The sequence below is a fragment of the Ascaphus truei genome, chromosome 5 (assembly GCF_040206685.1).
Source record: "Ascaphus truei isolate aAscTru1 chromosome 5, aAscTru1.hap1, whole genome shotgun sequence".
NCBI lineage: Eukaryota > Metazoa > Chordata > Amphibia > Anura > Ascaphidae > Ascaphus > Ascaphus truei.
In genome coordinates this window covers 170,569,192-170,593,232 of record NC_134487.1, presented here as the reverse complement: position 1 = coordinate 170,593,232, position 24,041 = coordinate 170,569,192, and the positions used below count along the sequence as shown (strand labels likewise).

The 24,041-nt window shown below is 44.8% G+C and overlaps 1 protein-coding gene across 3 annotated transcripts in view; it reads right to left on the bottom strand.

Moving 5' to 3' along the window:
* ASH2L (ASH2 like, histone lysine methyltransferase complex subunit) overlaps positions 1–23,509 on the bottom strand; it is a 26,321-nt gene extending 2,812 nt beyond the window's left edge. Inside the window, exons 1-13 of one of the 3 annotated variants that reach the window (XM_075601215.1) lie at positions 23,386–23,509; positions 22,113–22,179; positions 19,260–19,405; positions 17,489–17,577; positions 15,336–15,430; positions 12,838–12,933; positions 11,284–11,379; positions 10,729–10,804; positions 10,142–10,235; positions 8,872–9,110; positions 8,408–8,575; positions 8,090–8,283; positions 6,934–7,026 (exon numbers count right to left, since the gene is read on the bottom strand). In XM_075601215.1, coding sequence (XP_075457330.1) covers positions 6,934–7,026; positions 8,090–8,283; positions 8,408–8,575; positions 8,872–9,110; positions 10,142–10,235; positions 10,729–10,804; positions 11,284–11,379; positions 12,838–12,933; positions 15,336–15,430; positions 17,489–17,577; positions 19,260–19,405; positions 22,113–22,179; positions 23,386–23,501 — 1,569 coding nt within the window. In that variant the 5' untranslated portion in view covers positions 23,502–23,509. Of the gene's footprint in view, positions 1–6,933; positions 7,027–8,089; positions 8,284–8,407; positions 8,576–8,871; positions 9,111–10,141; positions 10,236–10,728; positions 10,805–11,283; positions 11,380–12,837; positions 12,934–15,335; positions 15,431–17,488; positions 17,578–19,259; positions 19,406–22,112; positions 22,180–23,275; positions 23,298–23,385 lie in introns of those variants that run through there. The other 2 variants (XM_075601216.1, XM_075601217.1) reach the window with 2 other exon arrangements.
* Between the last annotated feature and the right edge of the window lie 532 nt (positions 23,510–24,041).

Genomic DNA, 24,041 nt, shown 5'->3' with positions numbered 1-24,041 from the left:
GGATATTTATATTTTTCACAAACAGAATTGCGGTGTGGCTGAAAAAGGCATTTGAGGACAAGGACACACAAGGACAACTCTCAACATACTACGGATTGTAAGCTCTGCAGTTGCACTTCTTGTATTAGAATAATGTAAGACACTATACAATATTAAGAGGTAATTAAAGAAAATAAATACACATAAGTGTGAGGTTTACATGGAAATGGTGTGAAATTGTTCCAAAGCAGGATCATGTGTCTATTTTGATTTGCTCTATAGGAGAACGTATATTTAAATATTTGTGTACAGATTACATTTCTACTGCAGCTATTCGTTCACATTTGTAAGTACAGTACTCAAAACTAATTACCACCAACATTCGGTGGACAAAGGAAACATGAAGAAGGTGGCACAGCCTCGGCTGCAAAACAACTTATGGGGATTTGAGGTGACATGTTGAGAAACGCACCAATGAATGTTTCGGGGCCACAAGCCCTTCATCAGAATGGGTTACCGACAATGTTACACACAAAAGGAATTCTCGACTGCCTGTAAAATTCCTATGTGCTGAGTACCGCGCACGATACTGTAATTGTGAAGCCCCATTGAGAGAAAAGAGATATATGAAATAAAGTCATCATCATCATCATCATCATCCTAGTTCAGCAGAATAGATTATAAAGCCAGTAGAATTAAAGCAGCAATCCCCTCTGAAATTGATTTTTCCCTTGTCCGGTGGACAAACCCATTCAAGGCTCAGGAACTGGTGGGTCCCTGGAGGTTACAGAGCCACTGATCAAGACCTTAACTTGTCAGGCAAGTAAAACATACCAAAAAAGGGTATGTGCTGGCAGCATGGACTGCTGCTTTATGTCAAAAATTTAAAAAACAATGTTATTTAAGGTTTTTGGGAGTATTGGTGGAACGTTTATGTGGTCCGTATATAACAAAAAAGTAATGGTTCAGTCATTTTTAATATTTAGACACGATTGTATGATGTTCTAGTCCATAAACCATGAATCAATTCAATAGTGGTGCCTTTCGGGGCAAAGCAAAATCAAACCAGATGTATCAAAGCAAAATCCTATTGCCATCAGTAGGATCTTTTTCATTGATACAGATGGTATAGATTTTTTGCCCCAGAGTTGGGCCACTTTTGCCTTGTAACATATGCCCCCCCCCCCCCGTAAAATAGTGAATGTGCTATGCTCAAGTACCAATTGATGTTTTGCAGAACCAACATTACAAACATATTAGGGGTCCCACAGAGGTGCATTATGAATAGGGATTGAGTTAGTACTGTAGATTTGAAGAAACAAAATATTCCTGTCCGTACCTCTACACCCAATTGTACCAACTGTCCCTGTTTTTTTTCGCTCAGGTATTTCTAATAAATTATCAGTGTGTATGTACGCCCTGCTTAAATGTCTTTGGTTATAGAGGCTAAATAAAGGATTTTAGACAATTTAAATGTTTGTAAATTATTTCTAACACAATGCAGGCCAACAATTAAAGTTTGGCGATTTGTTGCGGTTACACGATTGAACCAGAGGATTAAAACAGACAGGAAGGATCCTTCACCATATCATTAGGTGTATAAAGACCACCATTTATCCCATTTGGGTCATCTAAATCATGAGTGGTCAACTCCAGTCCTCAAGGTCCACCAACAGGTCAGGTTTTAAGGATATCCCTGCTTCAGCACAGGTAGTTCAGTCAGAATGACAGCCACTTGTGCTGAAGAAGGGATATTTTTAAAAACATGATGTGTTGGTGGCACTTGAGGACTGGAGTTGGCCATCCCTGATCTAAATGTTTTCTTCCCCTGTAACAAATAAGGGGGTTTATACCAGGTGGACTTATCCCCTGACTTCAAAACATTATCAAAACGTGTCATCGAGTTCTCTTAAATGTTTATCTTACTATATATTTCTGAAAGCATTGTATGTATGTTTCCCTGGTGTGTTCCCTGTCCCTAGCGGCAATCTCATTGGTCCCTTGGCCCGCCCGCCCCCGCACACCTCTCATTGGTCTCACACTCACACCACTGCTTCAGGCCCCCTTGCAGCTCACCTTCCCCCCTCCCGGTGGCCGTCACTCTCCCCCGTCACCCGGACCGCAGCTCACCTTCCCCCCCCGGACAGGCCCCGCACCTTCCCCCCTCCCGGTGGCCGTCACTCTCCCCCGTCACACGGACAGGCCCTGCACCTTCCCTGCTGCACGTTTCTCGGCGGCTCGCACTCACAGGTGCAGAGAGGGGGCGCGTGCGCAGTGCTCCCCGGACGGGAGAGCAGAGAAGGGCCAGGCGCGCGACAATCGGAGGAGCGTGGGAGAGAGGAGCGGTGCTGTGAGTCCTGGCAGAGGTGAGGGGGCTTTGTGTGTGTGTGGGAAGAGGGGGGGACAGTGTGTGTGTGTGGGGGGGAGGGACAGTGTGTGTGTGTGGGAGGGGGGGACAGTGTGTGTGTGGGGGAGGGGGGGACAGTGTGTGTGTGTGTGGGGGAGGGGGGGACAGTGTGTGTGTGTGTGGGGGAGGGGGGGGACAGTGTGTGTGTGGGGGAAGGGGGGGGACAGTGTGTGTGTGGGGGAGGGGGGGGGGACAGTGTGTGTGTGGGGGAGGGGGGGGACAGTGTGTGTGTGAGGGGGGGAACAGTGTGTGTGTGTGTGTGTGTGTGGGGGGGGTGGGACAGTGTGTGTGGGGGTGTGTGTGTGGGGGGGGTGGGACAGTGTGTGTGGGGGGAGGGACAGTGTGTGTGTGGGGGAGGGAGGGACAGTGTGTGTGTGGGGGAGGGGGGGACAGTGTGTGTGGGGGAGGGGGGGACAGTGTGTGTGTGTGGGGGGATAGTGTGTGTGTGTGGGGGGTACAGTGTGTGTGGGGGAGGGGGGGTAGTGTGTGTGTGGGGGAGGGGGGGGCCAGTGTGTGTGTGGGGGAGGGGGGGGACAGTGTGTGTTTGTGTGAGGGGGGGACAGTGTGTGGGGGATGGGGGGCAGTGTGTGTGTGTGGGAGGGGGGGGGGCAGTGTGTGTGTGTGGGAGGGGGGGGCCAGTGTGTGGGGGAGGGGGGACAGGTGTGTGTGTGTGTGGGGTGGGGGAGTGTGTGTGGGGTGGGGGAGTGTGTGTGGGGGGGGGGGGGGCAGTGTGACTCCCGGGCAACGCCAGGTCTCTCAGCTAGTGTGAAATATGAACAGGGTTATTCTACAAGGGGGCTCTGGTGAGTTTGGATGAAAGATACATAGCAATAATAGCTGGTCTTAATATATTACGCATGGGGTTTGTAATCTTGGAACAAATGCTTTATGATAAAACCACAACACTTGGGATATCTAAACCGCCTCGGTCTTCAGGCAGAAACTGTTTTTTAGGGCTATATTGGGCATTTTATTTTTCCATAGCATTCATTTATAAACGTACTGTATTACTTTGTGAACCGTTTCTTGCCAAGTGGAAGGGGTAACATTTTAGTATATAGTTTATCTGTGTCAAGATCATAAATGTATGGTTTCCATCCTATCGCACAAAGACAGTTAAACATGAGAACATAATTCCAGCTTTTAATAGTGTCAATACTGTTGGTTGAATGCTTAGGTGCAAACTTAATGCCCAAGTACCTAATTGAAGAGCTTCATTTGAAGTTTAATATTTTACAGTAATATTAACATTTAATGGAATTGTTATTCAATGGTAGAACTTCGTTTTATCCCAGTTAATCTAGATATTGATAAAGATTACAGACAAGTTCTCTAGATATTGTGGCTTTTGCATTGGCATCTCTATATAGAGCTGATATTATGTTATAGCTCACTTCGCTAAAGGAAGCCATTAAACACCACTTAAGATAAGTTTGTGTGAATATTCTTGAATAAAATGTTCCGATTCAACGCATTCTGTCCAAATGCACCAAATTGATCAAATTGAAGTACAATTTATTTTTGTAAACAGAAGGGGGGAGGGGGAGGGGGAAACTCTACTTGTGTGGCCAACACAATATGCTAGAATTAAAAAAAAAAAAATAAGTAAATCCCCTCAGAAAAGTAAGCGCCACTATCATTTGCAGTATTCGAAAATATTGTTCATTGTGAGAACATCGGGGAACAGCAAGAGATTCCAATGTCAAAACAAATAATGTGTGTGAAAGTGGGCACCCATGACATGTGCAGCACAATAGAGGGACACCAACTGACAATATATTATTGGTTATAATTCTTGCATTAGGGTTGGAATAGAATATATTTATATAATTGAATAATTCATCACCAAAACCAAACCATTTTAATGCCTCAAATAAAAGGGGACCATTGCACCAGTCAATGCTTTCTCTGCACCTAGAGAAAGCGCTACAACTGGTTCAGAGTTTGTTGGCATGATTGATAATGTTACAAAACTTTCTAATGCTGTCTGAGCCTAATCTCTTCTTAAGAAAACTTTCAGAAATAGAAATCTGTTGGCCAAAACTGTGGCAACAATGGTTTTACGATCATAGGCCTACAACTGCCAGATAGTAGGGTCTTCTCCAGGCTCCTCCAACACTATTGTGACTGCCTCTATGAAAAGGTTGTTAATGACAATAATTGGTTAGGAAGTTCTTAAAATGGTCAGAAACAAACGGTTTTGATATATTTATAAAACCCATTGGATATCTGTCTGGACCTGGGGGATTTTAATGGTGTAAATAGCTTTATAGGCATTCTATAATTTCTTCTTTCATTATTTGATATTCACAATTTTGTTTGGTTATATTGAACAGGTTTTCTCCTTTGAGCGAGTTAAGAAAATGTATTTCAGATTTGTCCGGGATCTTTTTGTTTTTATAACCTGGTCTATAGACTTAGAAGAATTGTTTTTTTTTTAACGTTTTATTTCGCTAGTTATTATCCCTTCCAGCAGTAATTTGATTTCTTAATCTTCTGTTCCTGCCTTTTAAAAAGGTTTGCCAACATATTACCAGCCCTGTTGCAATCAGAATCAAACATTTTGGTAGCGGGCTTTAATGCAGCAGCCAGCATTGCAAGACATGGTTTTTTTTTGTTTTTTTGTATTTTGAAGTGAAACTTCTTTAGTGGCACCTATTCTGATGGGGCAAAACGGGAGAGATGGAGACGAAATGCGAAACGGAAGTGACGTCACGGCTCCCAAACCCCCCCGCGTTTACTGTAACATGCGGCGGAGATAGCCGCCGGCGCCGCTCCTAACGGCCGCCATTCTCCCCATACATCCGCTGCAATGGCGCGCATGTGCATTACAAATGGCGACGACTACGGACTTCTGCGCATGCGCAGAAGCGGCTGGCAGCGGCGCCGTTCCCCCAACATGTCCGTTGTCATGCCGCGCATGCGCAGTAGTCATGGGGACGCAGAGGAAAGACACGCATGTGGCTGGCAGCGGCGCCGTTCCCCCCACACGCGCAGTAATGACGCAGCACCGTCTGGAGGAATGGAGGGAGGAAGAGTGCCGAGTGAGCGCACACATGCGCGTGTTACCATGCCCTGTCGCCTCCTGCTCTGGTACAGTAACAGGGGGGGGGAGGTTTAGCGTGCTGTCCCCCCGCAGCACCAACAGAGGGGGGGAGGAAGAGGGCAGAGCGAACCACACGCGTTAAAGTGCCCTTCAGTACCCCCCCCATGGCCCTGTACCTCTGCCGGGTGGCTGGCTGCAGCAGCTCCGCCGGGGGAAGAGAGTGGGGGCTGCTCCAGGCATGTACCTCTGCTAGGCGGGAGGGAGGGGGGAGCTGCTCAGGAGACTCAAACAGAGCCCCCCGTGTCCGCAGCTCCGTCAGGGGGAAGAGAGTGGGGGCTGCTCCAGGCATGTACCTCTGCTAGGGGGGAGGGAGGGGGGAGCTGCTCAGGAGTCTCAAACAGAGCCCTCCGTGTCCAAAGCTCCGCCAGGGGGTGGGGGGAGTCAGGAGAGAGAGGGTATGTGTGTCATACACTGACTGACACACAGAACACACAGCCCGCAGCTCTGCCAGGGGGGAGACTCAGACAGAGCCCCCCCGTGTCCGCAGCTCCGCCGGTGTGGATGGAGTCAGGAGAGAGGGGGGCAGGACACAGAGACATACACACCACACACAGAGAGAGACACACACACACAAAGGAATTCAGTTACTATAAATATCGACGTGCAAATAGCTAAAACACGCGGTCAAACTTTTGTGTTTTGGAACTGAAATTGTGTTTTGATTTTTAATTAAAAACATCACCATCACAAATACAATTTCTGTGACAAAAGACAAAGAAGTTTCACTTACTATGCGCGTGCACAGCACACACAGCTTTTTTTTTTTTTTTTTTTTAAGGATTTGAGTTTTAGTGCAAGAACATTCTTAAAATTAGATAAACTGAGTCGCTAATGATTTTATAACTTTTTCAAGCTATGTTTGAGCTATTTTGTTAATGAATATTAATGGATACTAGAGCCTCTTAATGTGGCTTTCTAAGCTTCCCGAACACTGTAGAATGAAGTTTCAGCATCTGAACATTTCTCAAAATATTGTTTAGAAGCAGTTCAAAGATGTTTACAGACGCCTGGATCCTTTAGAAGAGAGATGCCGAATCTCCATTCACTCCTTGCTGAAGGTCTCTCAAGTATATCAAGAATAAGGCAGCAGGATCTGACAGTGATAGGATCAATTTTAGCATTAAATCAAATTGTTAGCAAGACTTGCAAATTGGAATAAATAAGCAATTCTAGAATGGGGGTTTATGTGCCACAGAAAAGAAGGGAAACCTCCTCTTCCTTTGGTTTTAATATTCTTTTTTCCAGGTATAAATCAAATTGTGATTTTTTTTTTGTACCCCAGATTTATACAATTGAGTTTTCCATGCATGAAGTTTCAAAGGCTTTATCTTTGAAGAACTGGATCCGAAACATTATTGAACTCTCCATCAAATGATGTACTATTTAGCACCATATGGAGTCATTATTAGCCTATCAACTAATCAGCCTTTGAATGACTTACCTCGCTCCCTGGAGTCTGTTTCAAACTCTTCTCTGCTTTGTCTACAAAGTCTTTCTCTTCAAAATACAGGTAGCTCTTGAATTTAATCAGAGCCTTGAAGATAAAACAGAAAGAGCACAGAGGTTAAAGGGAAACCAGTTCTTACAGCCACAGATGCACGTTACTTAAAGGCCGGCTACATGCCATACAAAAGTATCATTATTTAGAGCATTGTTCTTTTTCCTTATTAAAAGCCTAGTGAAGTTAAAAAATAAATAAAAATAGAATATTAAGTATAACAGGCGTCGCCGGCCAGGTTGCCTTTTCGTCATGTCATTTCTGGTACAGTAAGCTCCATGTACCATGGAACGGCTTTTCCGCCGCGGATTAACATGGACCCGCAATGCGACGGTCCGTTATCCATCGGCGGCTTGCCGGACAGATTCCGGTGGATAAGCGAGGACCGCCTGTACATTTCCCATGCATTTCTGCTCTCTGAAAGATGAAATGACTGAAAAATGCTTCGGAGGTCGCGATTATACGGCTGGCGTGCGTGCGACAGCGTGATGTTGCGCGCACATGAAATCTGCACTGCCGGCTTCAGGCATCGGGAGGCGTGGCGTCACGCGAGCGGTTATCCCTCCTTGACTGAACCGCTCACATGACGCGGCAAGAACAATTTCAAATGTCTTCTTAAAAAAAAAAGCATGCTTGGTCGGGCGCACTGTGCGCGCTCACTGGACAACATTCCTTTGTTTTGACAATAATCCCGGCCTAACATCCCTGCTAAAGAAACAAAGTTGGAAATAAAAACCTTAAATTAAAATCCCACCTCTTTTTAAACACCCCAATCTGCCATCTCCAACAGGTCCTGTCACAGGCAGAGTCATACAGGACCTCAGCGTGTGGGAGCAGAGAGATGCAGAACACTGAGCATGGCAGCACACAGAGGGGAACTGTGAAGTCCATTACCTGGGAGGATCTAGCTGGGTTATATGATTAATATTTAAGCCTTTTAGCCTGAAGCACAGGTATTAACTGAAATCATTGAAATGTTTCCACCCCGTTCCTTAATTGGTATATAACCTGATTTTAATGGAACAGGGCAGCATGTTATATTGTGTGACCGAGGGACTGATCTGCATATTGAGTGTTACAGTATGAAATCCAGCTGTACCTTGTCCTTATACGTGTCGGGCAGTGCCTGTGCAGTCTCAGTCTCATCTGGCAGCTTAATATAAAACCCCAGTGTGTCTCCCTGGCCATACGCATTTGAATAGTGTTTCCCGATTGATTGGTGGAACTTGGTCCCTTTTTTGCTGCGCCAGGAGTAGCTGAATTTGTCGTAACCGAGGGGAGCCTGGAGATTGCCTGAATATAAAGGGCCAGAGATAAATAAGCATCACACACACACACACACACACACACACAGTCACACACACACACACACACACACAAAAAAGTTTGATGCTGTAACAGATTCTAAAGTCATTACCAAGGGCCTGAGACCAGCCAAGCCTTGCGGCAGTGTCTGGGGGCAGCTCATCCACGAGTATCTCGAAGTACCAGGCCCCTTCCCGTACGCCATGGGACGCTCTCACCATGGAGTATCCCTTCTCCCCCAACACTGTCAGGCGGTCATCAGAGATCTTTAACTGAGGTGCTGGAAAGACAGTAGTGTAAGGCAAGTGTACTGCACTGACCTGTATTTCCTGAAGCAGGGGATATAAAGAAGTGAGGGACCACAGAGTATCAGTCAGGGTGTACAGGGAGTGGTAGAATAAAGCCGTAAAGAGGGCAGTAGGAGTTTAAATGTAACTCATGTTTTACCACAATTACTTTTTATGCCCATCTGAAGGTGGCAGCACCACATCATTGCCTATCCCTGACCTCTCCTATCCTATTGCCCCGCTCCCTACCCAGCTTTCTCCCAGACTGCCCATATTGTTCCTTCCATACCGCGATCATGCAGAGCGAGCAGCACCCGCTCATACAGACACGCTCTGTACAGGTCCCCGGGAATCGGTTTGCCTGCCCAGCAGTCCAGTTCCAATTTCTCCGGGTCCGGCGCGTGGGGGTCCGGTTCAGCCAGAATATATCTGTAACCGTCCTTGTTGAATGGGTGCTCCAAGGGATAACCATGAGGGGGAAGGCGCTGTGCCGAGAACAGCGGGTCGCTGGAAGGGGACACCAACAGACTAATGAAGGTTCATCAGCAGTGCAAGTAAATAGCTTTCGGCGGTTCAGCAACACCAAAGTGACCTAATACCAGTGACATGCTCAATGAGTTAAAAAGGGTGAGTTCCACATAGGACCAAAGTGACAGTGTTTAAGTGACCCAATTTAGCGAGTTAGATCTTTTATCCTGTGCACTCCCAATGTTCATTACAAATCGAAAATGTTGTGAAGTCCCTTCAAAGGGCATTCATCCAAATAATTGTATGTCTGGTTTGCAATATCCTGCCAGCTCCACAATGCAGAACTAGCAGTCACGCTCAAACGGATAGGGAAACGCAAATGCAAAAATGCTAGTCTGATTGGGTACACTGGCTCCACACTTCTTTGGCACCACATCCTCATAACAAAAGCCATATAAAAAAAAAAAGAAGTGACTGCACTTTCATAGGGCAATCCCCCAGAAAGCATGCAGAACCACAACATTTATTCAACAGATAAAAAAGTATACAAAAAAAGTATACAAAAATGTATACACCAAGAGGCTCAACGTTCATACAAATAGATACATTTGGAGTTTAAAGACAATACTTTTTTTTTGTTGCAAATAATGTAATTTAAATTGCTTCTTCCACCAAATAGAACCATGCTAAAGGCATCAATTTTGCCGTTTTTGCTTCTTTGATAATGAATTCAAAGTTGCATTTCTTTGGGGCTTCTGGATGGGGAGCATTTGTCAACCAAGTGTTTTCTTTACCTTTCTCCTACCCACCCATCCTTATCACAGAGCCAATAAAGGGGGGGGGGGGTTGATTTTAAATTCTTGCTTAAAATGGAGTGACATAACACACACACACAAACAACACACACACGGGGGGGAAGAAAAGGAGGAGGAGCCAGAGGAAATCAAACCCCACCAAAATCTTAGCTCACCGTGTTTACAAAGCGACTATAAAAAAGTATTTTAGGGATACTTACAATCACCCAGTTGTGACCCCTTGAACCATGTCACTGTTATCAGTACACTTTGGTACTTAACACACTGCGACAATACCTCCTGGTCCTTTTGGCTGTGCTCGTGGAGCCACCATCTTGCTGCTTACGCTTTGCTCCTCTGCCCTTTGCAGAACTGCTGGCTGCCACTGAACCTATTAACAAAAACGTGCAGGTTAGTAAACTCCATTCCCCGCTCCCAACACCCCAACACCCCCTGCTTCTGTTTCTGTTCTGCCAAGCAGCTCTTCCCGCTTGTGTAGTCTAGGCCCTGCAATGCCCCCACCTCCCCAAGCGCCTCTCCACCCTTTACATGTGGGAAGTGGCAGTTCCACTTTGCTCATAAAATATATATATATTTTGTAAGCAAGTTAAATGGACACTCCCAGATAGGAACTTTTTCTTCTAACCTAATCCATTTTGCTGCCAAAGGGGCCCTGCATCGCATTGCAAAGCATGGCTCATCGTGGAAGCAGAATTAGTTCTGACAAAATAAAGAGAGGGGTGAGGGGCAGTATGGATCATCAAATCTACCCCCCTATGCATCAGTTTACAAAAAGTCTCATCATAAGAGGTGACTGGCACCTTAACGCAGCTATTAAGTCTCTGACGTGACGTTAGACTGCACAATGTACGATTTTCTCTTACCGTTTAGCCCACCTCCAGTAGATACTGCGCTACTCTGTTTCTGGTTGTCATAGGCCGGTCCGATGTTTGCGAGGTCCTGAAAGCAATAGCCATTTCATATTCCGGTTTCTACGGCAGTCTCGTATAGCAACACAGGTCGAAGATGCAATAAAGTGAATAAACTAGACAGCACTGATAAATATGGCAAAAAGGCGGTGACAGCCAACGGTACGTTAGGCAGAGGCAGCACCTAAACTCAAGCTGTAGATGCACCGAAACGAGACTTCCCTTGTGTTTTGCTCAGGGTTGAGCAAGGGCAGACTTAAATGAAGGAAAGGTGGAGATAAAAGGTGGAAAGGAGTCAGCCCTGAGCCAAGCACAACAGGAAGGCAGGGACAGCGCAGGGGATTAAAGCAGAGATATATCGGGGAGAAAGGAGACAGCCAGCACTAAATACAGATAACGAGGGCTAGAAGAGAGACGGGTCAGAGCAGAGTGTAAGAGGAGGACCGCAGCAGAGCGAGAGATACAGGACGTTCGTAGTGGTGAGACGGGAGATCTTATAGGCTATCCCACCTGGTCAAGAAGGCCAAACTTTGGGTAATCCTCCTCCGCATCTTTGCTGCCAGGGTCCGGGTGCTCTTTCACTAGAAACACGTCTCGTTCCTTAGTCTGAAAGCGATGAAATGGAGATAGCAAATGATACCTAAATAAAAATATATCCAGGGACACACAGCGGCTTCTAATATAAGAAATGTTATTTAGCAGTTTCCCAATCTGGCGTTGGACTTTAATAGATGGAACAGGCAATCTCACAAGATGCAAGGAGACGCGGCCTATCCCTATATGCGCTATACTTGAATATTTACTCCATTGGATCTATGCGGCAGTCCCCCTACTATTGTTTAAAGTCATTTTTGGAGACAGCCCCACTTGGGAACCACATGAAGCGATGGAAGCGACCTGTTTAATGCGTTAACTCCAGGTGATTTGCATCTTAAGAAAAACATTTTTGATAGTACGTGGGACTATTAAACCAATTAAACAAGTAACTTTGGTCATTTCCTACATGCAATCATTGGGAAGATAACAGGTTAACAAAAAAAAAAAAAAAAAACATTCTATCATCTCTGCCAACTTTCACCAATAGGGATTTCTTTGTACACCTTTAAATGACCCTGTAACATGTCCAATAGTGAGAACAAATTGATTAACTAGTATTAGTGTGCACAAGGTTTGCTTACCCTGATTACACATGGAAAATAAAATGACAGATTGAAGCTGCAAACCCACGTAGCAGGTCACACGTCATAGAATTTACCAATACAGTACAATGGTTTATTTTTTAACTGATCTAACTATTCTAAAAGGAAAGAGGTCTTTGGTTTTGCTGGGAATTACAAATGGTGTTTCTAAGGGGCCTCTGACTGGGGAGTATTTGTGAGTCAAGCGTTTTCTTTACCCTTATACCCACCCTGTCCTCAGAGAAAAGGTAGAGGGGGACCATTTGTATTTCCACGCATTCATTTTTCCAAGGACATTTCTAAATGAAACCTCAGAAACCGTGGCGTCCCTGTAGTTTGTCGTGGTCTAGCTGCAGGGGACCCCTTGCTTCACACAATGTTAAACATTTTTTAAAGAAATTGTAAAAGAAAAAAAAAAAACCCTAAAAGAATTTTTTTTTTTTTAAAATAACCAACCACACGAAAAGCTGCTTTAAAAAGGCAATTGACGCCAGACATTTGTTTATATAGGATTAAAGCAGGGGGTTGTCTGACCTGAACCCCGTTAACTTCAGCTATGGGGACCCCCTGCTTCAGGAGGTACGTACCTCAGCAGTAGGTGCTGGTAGCCTCTTTCTTCGGCGGTCAGGGATCGTGCAATACTCGCTGCTCAAAGATCTGTGCGGGCGAATAGGAAGCCTGACGTCATCGGTACGGCTTCCTATAGGCCCATGTGACGCGGGAGCTTTAAACCGTTAAAAGCCCAGCATGCTCAGCCAGCGCGGCTACTGGCACCTACTTCGGAGGCAAGTATCTCCGGAAAATGGGGGTCCCCGGAGAGAACATTCATGGGTTTCAGAGATATATAGATAGATATACATATGGCCAAGTATAGCGTTATCCTTACCATAGTTTTCACAATGCTGTTCGGCCAGGTCATTTTCCCAGGTCTCTGCCGTGTGGTTAAACTCTCCCAGTACTTGTCAATAAATGGAATGATATCCTGCAGAGACAAAATTACCTGCGTAACCCTCAGTGCTCCGTTCTGATGCCACACGGAGGCACTCGCCCTCTGCTGTGCGCAGACACCCCAAACACATTTATACCCACTCCTGTCTCTACATCTCCTCCATTACCAATTCAAATTAGAGTTCATTTAATTAAAAGAAAACTTTTTTTTGTTTTAACATTTAAGACACGTGTTTAACTGCTAAAATGTTCATGTACAACTACACCGACAGGCTCACTCGAACCCGCGGTTATTCACAGGGTGCACACACCAAAGCCCAAAAGTAGGAATGCTCCTTCCAGCTGGGTCAGACCTTAGACCCAAAACGTTTTGTACTGCCTTCTAATTTAATGTTGCTTGAACCGCGGATCTGAGCCGGGGGATATATGGATATATATATATATATAATATATATATATACACACACACACACACTATATATAATGTTTGTATTTGGCGAGACGCCGCTGGAGGGACGATCCTCACATCTCAGATTTGAGGCTGTGTGCAATCTGTGAATAGCAGGTGGATTTAACAAACTTGCTTTACCTGCAGATATAAATATGCATGACGTTTTTCCTCGGTTTGTCATGTTTTGATGGACCCTCCGTGTTCATAGCACTCACTTGACACATTCTTTATATATTTTGTTTGATTGTCAACAACTCATATCATTTCTCTTTTGTTTTGGAATGCAACACCGTCTACATGGCAAACAAAATGTTTAACGGGAGATATTTTAAAAATAGTTAACGCTCATGTTGAATTAGAATCCTTTTAAATAATAAAAAAAAAGCAGCGCGTGATTTTTCCTTCAAAGTAAACATCGTACTTTAAAGCGCGCTATTACTTTTGTGTTTTTTTTACATTTTATTTTGAACATCGGATTGAAGCAGGGAGTCCCCGGAGCTGAACCACATTCATTTCAGCTCTGGGGACCCCCTGCTTCACGAGACACACACACAGTAGCAAAGCAAGATGGATGCACACACTGGGTAGAGTGCCTGTACAGGCAGATGTGGTGCAAGGTAGAGAGGGGGTAACCAAGTCAGTAAGGGTCAGGATTGTGATCCAAAATATGATGCACGGCACAGTAGAAGAAAAATTTAGTATTTATCAAGTCCAACAAGTAAACATTAGTCCGACGTTTCAGTCCCTAGGGGACCGTTCTGTTCTGTGACGCGGTTGCCTGCATGTTTATTTATTATTGCTTTTGTACTGTCCGCTGTATAGTGTTACTTACCATGTCGGCTCTGTTGCCTAGTCCCTGCCCAACCCTGTTTTTTACGCCTTACTCCTCACTAGTTGTTGCTCAGCAACATTAGCCCCAACCACTCTCCGTTTCACAAATTTGGGTTTAAATTGGTTGGCCCTAAGCAATTTAGTTTCCCCTGAAACATCAAGCAAGATGTTTGCTTGTGTTTGACTAAATACTTAATTTTTTTCCTTCTACTTTGCTGTGCTGGTATTTTGGATCATCCTTAGGCTGCGCTTGTGGTGCCGGCGACGCTGACGTCACGCTACGATTGCTGGAAAATCAAATTGAAGCGACTTGCAGCGATCGCGACCAACCCTACTATAATCGCACGCGACGGCTTCAATACATTTGTTTTGAAGAGACATCGCGTCGCTGTCACCGGCACTATAAGTGCAGCCGTACAGATATAAATATATATATATTTTTTTTTAAACCACTTGGTGTAATCCTAAGCAAAAATAAAAACCCCTCTTAAATCTGCAGACCAAGCTGCCTGTTTTAATTTGTATTCCCCTTTAATATGTGCATCAATACAATCAACACAATAAGTAATTAGCTAAGTTGACGATCGATCCGTTCTCCTGTGATCGACGAAGATTCAGCTTGGGGATTCACTAAATGGCTGTCAGTGCAGTTGAAGAGGACCAAAGATGCAAAGTTCTGTGTGGAAGATCATGTGGCCAGACAGTCACTAGATACAATTGGTGCACTGCTAGAGAGAGGACAGGGCTCAAAAAGGGTGTGCCAGAGACTGTTTCAGAAGAGGAATGGGATGTGACTTTGTAAATGGTTGCTATAGAAACAAAAATGCTTGTTATATTTGAATACATTAAAAATTAGTGGTTTAAAAAAAGAAAATAAAAAAAATATAAAAGTTTTTTCTCATAGTACAGAACTGATTTAAAAACAAACACATTTAGGCTAGTGCTTGGTCTCCAGCTTTAAAGTAACTAACTTATTTGTAACTTGTGAAAAATTAAATGTCTTTTCTCCGGATACACTGAACCCCAGCAGATCAGCTCCTTCACAATTACTTTACAAAACAGAGCAATAATTTACTTTCGGGCTAAAGGACTGACAAACAGTCTTATCACCCAAAGAAGGATGGATGATGGACAGCCCGACATTGAAACTTTACCTTGTCTTTGGAGAACATAGTCTTTGGGTGCTCATCCTGATTCCGGGACTGCCATGTGAGGTTTGCAAGAGCAGTAAGACACATTTCCTTCAAGTCTAAAATAAAGGATTAAAAACAATGATAATTAACAAAACACATAAATAGGTTTAAAGATCTACAGTAAGCAAAACGGAAACAGATCCTGCTACGAAACTTCCGAACAGCAATCCCATACAAAAGCAAAACCCATGTAGTTTACAAATGTCATTTGCTTCATGAAACAGGTATGATCATCACAGACGTGAAAAGCTGGTTTGCTTAAAAATGACATCTTAATAATGTTTTTCTTTTCCCCAGTTTACCAGGGGATCAAGCGGGAAAAGGAGACGGCACTTGGTATGTGAAGGGGAGAGAATGATCTTCTAACCATACAGGGACATCACACAAATATTGAGCTAAGGAAGTAGATCTCCCTCCCAAGATTCAACTCAGGAGCTGCAAATAATGCTACACATGGATTATTTTGCAGTGTGTGGGGAGAGGGTCTTTACATTTTAATGAGTTATGTTTAAGACGATGACAAAGGTGACCCCCTTGAACATGATACCCTTTTGGTGATAACTTTCTTCAGCTTTTTTTAAATTTTATTTCTTTGCTGTGAATCTTCCAAAATATCTGCTTTACAAATGGTTACCCCCCTCCCCTCCCCCGAGGTGGAAAGCAGGGGGTCTCCAGAGATTAATCGCACTAATTTCTGGCCCGGGGACACCCAGCTTCCCGAGATACTCGGTAGCTCATGCCGGTAGCCGCCCTGGCTGGGAGAGCAATATGGCTGTTTAAAAGGTCCAGCATCACACGGGCCAATGGGAAGCACTGGCTGATTCCTATTGGCGGAGCTTTAAATATGTCTCTTTCTAGAACACCTGTGGACGCGAGCAGGGGGGGGGGGGGTGAACGCTGTGAGCCGACAATCCCAGACGGCGTCTATTCCGGTCCCGATAACTACTGATGTGCCTGTTATTGTATGACACCATGCGAATGTATATATGCTTTTACTTACCTTCCTGATAAATTGTCTATCAGTCTACGCTATTGGGGCTTTTTATTCTCTCATACAAAAGGTTCCCACACACCCAGAGGTACTGGCTGTGTATTACCATCAATGGAAATTGAAATGCTTAAAAGAACAGATAGATTGTGAGTACACAGTCTATAGGTTACACTGAAAATTCACTGATCTTTTTCAGACATATTGCACTATTTTGTGTTTTTATTCACATATTTGCGCTCCCCACCGACTGGACAACGGAGCTTTAAACATGCATGAGATACCGGCACCCCTACAGAAGTACCTTGTAAAACAGAGGGTCCATGGAGAAGAAAAAAACATGGTCCAGCTCCGGAGAACCCTGCCTTTTCTTTTTAAGAAAATGCGGCTTTACAAAGAAGCAGTCCCAACAGTTCTATTTCCCATTGCTGCTTCCAGAATGGATCCATGTCCCACATATGGTGATACTGGCCCATGATCACCCCTCTTTGGGCCGAAGTATACACAAGTGACTAGTCAATAAGATTTTCACTCTAACACCGGACCTTCAAAACTGGTAAATAGCAACAGTAAAGTTAGTACTCATGTTCACTGCTACAAAACATCAGATAACAGCAAATTAAACCGATTGCCTAACACACACACACACACACACACACACACACACACACACACACACACAAACACACACACACACACACACACACACTTTCTGAAATATGAATGCCCCATTTCAAACAGTTTGGGAGCCCTAGTTAAAACGTAATAACCCCAACTTCAATGCAACTAATATGAGGCCATTTTTCACTTTTTGCCCCTGCAAGTCACATTTTGCCTCCTCTTCCTCCCCATTTTTTTCCTCATTAAAGATCTGTGTTACGTTAATTATTGACATTATTTTGTATCCCTAAAATTTTAAACATTGAAAAATGTAAATGTGACTTGTAATTTAGGAACAAAAGCCAAATATTTGCTCTAAGCAAGGTTAGATTAGTTGAAGGATAACAAATTTTTTTTTATAACACTAGCTGCATTTGAACTTTGCTCCCCCCAAATCTTGTAGTGTCCTTGATCAACAGAGCTCTGTCAGTTTTAACCTCTGTCCCTAACCTTACAGGCCACTTACTCGCTTGCTTTCTGAGGAAATACGTATTCCCGCTGTGATGACACACGTTGCAGTGGAAACTGTAGTTCGTCATGAAAGGCAGGCATGACCTACAAAAAAAAAAAAAGAGGGGGAACATTACAACTCAAATATCTGCCATTACATGTAGCTTCAATTGTGCATGGAACAGAAAAGCGGGTGTTAGAAATTAATCGGGCAGCACAACTCCCTCATGTAAGATCAAGGGTTATGTTCATGTGCAGGGTTAGTGGCACTTCTCTCTTATACAAGGAGAGTTCATCTTGCGCTTGAAGTGGCTTTAAATTGTTGACACATTAGTGACGCACGGAGTGCTCACATCATTACCCAGAATCCCCGACTGCAGTGGAAGCACTGTATGTGAAGAGATAATGGGGAAAGGCAGGGTTGTGGGCCTGTCTGAGACATGTGAATGTACACAAGTGGTATTTTTGTTTGCTTGTTTCAGGGCCCTTTTGGGGATTCAATATGGCCACCACCTAAGCCACAATGTCATCAAAGCAGGACATCGCAGCTTCCTATTGGATGACCCATCTTGATTATACTTTTATTTTACTGGCACACAAAAAGGTAAATTGCCTTGGGAACTGGGGACTCGCCATTGCTTGTAGGTTCAACTCTGATGAGTGTGCATGTACAGGGAGTGTGTGGACGGAAGGGTACGTTACAGTTGAAGGGTACTGTAAAGCTATGAGGCAAAGAGAAGACATTAAAGAGAGACAAGAAAATCAGACATTGAATGAAAAGAGAGGCATGGTCCACTATACACTGCCTAGACCCTCCTGCACTGTAGGGATTAAGCGGGCAAAGAAAAGAGGGAAAGGATAGAGTTGGGACTAGTGTTGGACCGGGTCCTCATTTATAAAAAAAAAACGAGTAACGGGTACCCGGCCAAAATTAAAGGTTCTACCCGGTCGGGTACCCGGTTTGGCACTTACCTGCAGGGTGGGGCGACATCTAGGACCAGCAGCAGCAGCGGTCCTGTGGCGGTGGCAGCATCAGAGGTGTCTTCAGCCGGGGGTGGGGGAGGGGGGTGGGTGGGGGTGCTGTCCAATAGGATCGCTCCGTCTCCTGCTCCGGTCACGTGGTTCCCCGGCGGCTCACACACACACTGTTTACCTGCTTCGGTGCTGTGGAAGGGATTCCTGCAGCTCCCCCGCCGGCTGAAGACACCTCCGATGCTGCCACCGCCACAGGACCGCTGCTGCTGCTGGTCCTAGATGTCTTCGGAAAGGTAAGTAATAAGATTATTTCCAGCTGCCCTGACATTACCCGACACCGAGCCCACTTCTCAGTTGCATGGTCCGGGTAATGTCCGGGTAGCTGGAAATGTGCCGGGTAACGCCGAGTACCAGGTAATTCCGGGTTCTCGGTACACCACTAGTTGGGACCATGGGGATTATTCAATAAAGTGTGATAGTGCCAATCAGGGTACAAATCAAGTACAAACTATTGACTTCAATGGAAGTTCCTGTGCAGTAGTGCCACGGTCGGCACTATCCCAGTTTAATTATTGACTCCAAAAGCCAAAATATAGAGAAATTGTCGTTTTGGGAGGTGAAGTATACAGTAAGTTGGCCTGATATGACTGCCAAGACAATTGAAAAGACAATTGAAAAGACAATTGAAAACACACACACACACACACACACACACACACACACACACACACACACACACACACACACACACACACACACACACACACACACACTTGAACATCCTACATTTTCTACTTCAGGGGGAAACGTACGTGGTGTCTATCCCAAAAGTGTCCACTCCAAACCACTTTGTGCAGATGCTGCATTGCAGCTCGATCTCCCCGAGCTGACGCCCGTTCTCTTCGTCCACAGAACCAGTCTGGGTGTCCATGCCTTCTGCACTATCAACTGCTGCATCCTGGGAGACAGGACAACATATTAGGGGCTGCAAGGCATCCACAGGGCCAGGTTTACTAAACAGCGCTAAAACATAGCCTATTCAAGTATATGGGGCTGAAATGTGTGCTACGGTTAAGAACTGCTTAGTGACCCTGGCCCTTAGACCCAATGTCACCGGAACTCTGGTTTGCAACCACTACCAGCTTCAAAATGCAGAACCAGTGACCACGCTCAAACTGATGAATCCAACAGGAGGAAACGGGTCTCACAGTGGGTTCACTGATCGTGCACGGACTTGACCCTGGCCAAGCTGTACACGCAGTGTAAGGCCAAGTCCCCGGTGGAGGCTGCTGCACGTGCACCTGGCGTCGCGTGCACAACATAAAACCGCGATCTGCAGGCAGCGATCGGGGGCATGGCCAAATCGGGAGGGGCAGGCACGGCAATCACTTTGTCTCTGACCTGGATCTTGGGAGTCTGAGGCCTGCAGTGTTGCAGAGATAATTCTGAGACGTACGACTCTCACTATGATTCCACATTCCTGCCCATTAGTGACACAGTCAGCACAAAGGATATTCAACGCGCTGGCTGCTGTGTGACCCTCTTATCTCTCCCCTGTGATAGGGAGGCTCTGGGGATAATTATTTATATATATATATATATATATATTTATAAATATATATATATATATATATATATATATATATATATATATATATATAAATAAAGGAGCCCATACCCCCTCTCCATCCTTTCTGCAGAGGCTGACATCCTTCTGGGGTGGCAGCGAGTAGCCTGTATTATTGTGTGCAATGTTAGAAATACTAGAATACCAGTTGTTCATTTGCACTTTGTATATATAATGTCATATGAAATGTAATATGAAGTTATGTGGTTAGCATCATCTGCCCTACCTGTTAATGTAATCACTTTGATATCCTCCCCCAAGTAAACTAATAAGCAACCTAGAGAGTTTTAGTTATAACATCTCCCTATGTTATTATTTTATGGGTAATTAGAGGTGTATTGGAGATAATTTCAGCATTATCAGGTGAGCTATAAAAAAAAATAAAGGACGCAGCACAGCACGGATGACCCAGCACTCCTGGTTTTCAAAAAGCTGCGCTCCCATTGGTCTATGAGATCTGCCCTCCTATTGGCTCCCGGCGCACCACGTGACCGCACGGGAACACAATCGAGTTGTATCCCCTGCTGGCTGACTGACGCTCCACAGCACGAAGAGGGCCAACAAGCAAGGAGACACTGGGGCCTGCGAGTAAGGAGGTGAGGGATTGGTGTGAAGCGCGCACGCTGCCGCCAGCGGGGACCTAGTCTTAATCCATAGTGAAAGATAGTGTTACAGTGCCACTTGCCATGCGCAAGCTTTCCTCTCCGGCGATGTGTGGACTGTAGGTTTTTGGAGCGCAAGGGGGTGGGTGCGGTCATGGAGTGTGTGTGTGTGTGGTCAAGGAAGTGTCATGCATAACACGCCTTTAGCAAATAATATGCATAATGCCATGCAATTTACAGAAGTATTTTGCAAACATATATATATATACACACGCTGTCATGCATGAAAACATGCCCTGTTTGTGTGTGTGTGTGTGTATATAACACACACACACACACACACACACACACACACTGAAATAAGCATTGTACACTACAAAAAACAATTATGGACAATACATCAGAAATTTCTCTCTATAAATTATCATTGATATTTCTGTCATGTATGAATTAAAGGTTCACATCTGTAAACCCCAGAAATCAAATGTTCAATAGTTGAGTTGCCCATATTCTCACAGCAAGCAAGCACAACTGAACTGACAAAAAGTCATTTGAACAGTATTCAGGCAGAATAGTGCACTACATTTTCATTGGCTGATAGGCGTGTAATATAGTGCGCTACTGTGCGCCAATTATAATTGGCTGTGTTAGCCAGACGTTTGTATACTTGGGACGCGCGCGCACAGGCGTGAACGGTGGCACGGCAGACCAGGGAAAATACAATCATATTGTATTTTCGCGCTGCTGCCACGCCGCAAACCAATCACAGCGCGGCCTAATGCTGTGACGCCAGAGTCACGCCCCCTAACCGTGCGCGTCACCACTTGCACCCTAGCAATTAAACGCGCTGGTTGTGCGCACAGCATCGAGGACTATATAACAAGCCTTAGCCGCTCACATGACCAGGCTGTAGCTCTACAATAGCAAACAAGTGTGTCTCCTCTGCTTTTGGTATCCTTGTATCTCACATGCAAGCTCACACTCACTATGGCCATGCGCTTTGGAATACACACGTTTGTTTGTAGCTCGCTCCATATCTCAAACCATGTACGAGGCCTAATGCAGGTGAAAATCAATGTAACAGTGGAAGCTGAAAGTATTACACCCAGTGTGCCCAGCGCATAATCAGTCTGCAGCCTGGAGATGCAATCTCACATAGCAGCTAAGAAAAAAGAAAACCTATTGCAGACATTTCGCCAATCTTATGTTAGTCTGTAAACTCATGGAGCCATGCTAAAGGCAAAGATGTCCGATTTCGTTTTGTTCAGAGGAGCAAATCAAAGTGGTGACTTATTAATGAAAGGTTTTCTGTACCGCTACATGAGATTGCACCTTAAACCCCAGCAGGACGTGACTATGGGGAAAACATCTTTGCCTTCCAAAGCCAAACTAATTATTCAATAAAAAGCAGAAGGCAGCCTGTTTAAAATCGATACCAATGTGTCTTTTTCGTTGGATGATTCTGGATCCAAAGCAGCAGCCGAATTCAGTTGAAGGGAGTCTCTGCAAACAGACAGGAATTGTATAAATGAGCAGCTCCGATTTCTCATATATATATATATATATATATATATATATATATATATATATATATATATATATATATATATATATATATATATATATATATATACACACACACAAAAAATTAAATGAGACGACCCCATTAAAGAGTCTCTTCACACTCTCAAAATAGTAGGGGAATCCATCTAACACATTCCATAAAGAACGTTCCCTATATAGTAAAGCCCCCAAACATCACCCAACATAGAAAAAAAAGCCCCCTCCCGCGTTTTACCCCATACAGATCCCCCTTCCACAATCCTACAAAGATATAGAGAAGCCCCTCTGTCACCACGCCATATACAGGAGTGGTGCCAGCACATGCCCATTCACACAGCGAGGACATTCCTGCACCGCTGGAAGCTGTCCTGTCTCCTGCCCATATACTATGTTCCACTCCCCATCCAATATAATAATATCTCCCAGTCCCCATCCCATATAATAATAATAATAATAATAATATGTCCCAGTCCCCATCCCATATAATAATAATAATATGTCCCAGTCCCCATCCCATATAAATAATAATAATATGTCCCAGTCCCCATCCCATATAATAATAATAATATGTCCCAGTCCCCATCCCATATAATAATAATAATATGTCCCAGTCCCCATCCCATATAATAATAATAATAATATGTCCCACTCCCCATCACATATAATAATAATAATAATAATATGTCCCACTCCCCATCACATATAATAATAATAATAATAATAATATGTCCCACTCCCCATCACATATAATTATAATATTAATAATAATATGTCCCACTCCCCATCCAATATAATAATATGTCCCAGTCCCCATCACATATAATAATAATATGTCCCAGTCCCCATCACATATAATAATATGTCCCACTCCCCATCACATATAATAATAATAATATGTCCCACTCCCCAGCCTATATAATATGTCCCCTAACACTCTCCACCCCATATAAAATCTCCCATAACACTCCCCATCCCATATAATAACATGTTCCACACCCCGTCCCCATCCCATATAATAACATGTCCCACTGCACACCCCCATTAACCCCTCCAGTAACCAGAGAGGCCTGCCGCGCTTTACTAAGACATCCCCCGGGGCAGTCAAGGAGTTAATAGATTCCCCATCCCGCCCCCTTCTCCACTCACCCACTCCGGTTGTCCCCGCCTCCTCCCGGGCTCCCCCTGGGTCCTCCCGCCTCCGCGCCTTCCTTTTCCGTAGCCGCCGCCATCTTGATGTACATAAAGCGCGGGCGCACGCACATGCCGGGGGAGTGGGAGTCGCGTGAGAATTGCGAGCGAACCGGCGCGTAGTGGCGGCGGCGGCCATCTTTGTTAAGGGCGCTTTGCCCTCACTGTCCCTTAGGTGAGGTAATAAACTGTCTGGTTAACAAATAGATAGTCACACCTTACATTTATATTCATGATATATTATTATTAACCACTTTTTAAGGGTCAAACAGACCCGACCCTACCTGGAAAAAAGTTTTGCAGCGATAAAAGGAAAAGAGTCACCTGTCACGCAACTTCGGACACGTGCAAACAACCCTAAGGCCTCGGCCAGGGTGGGTGCTGAGCGGGCGCTCACGCTGGCCGCGATGAAACACATTGCGGCACTGTGTGTGACCAGCGTGAGGAAACGCCTGCACATGCTCGGCGCTTAGAGCAAGAAAATTTGATTTTGCTGATCGCAAGCGCGTCACGTGAGCGGTTCGCCCAATGAGGGCGAACCGGCTCCGTGACGTCATGGCCGCGCCCTCACACGAGCACGTGCCTAGCACGAATCGCCCGGCCGAGCAGGGCGC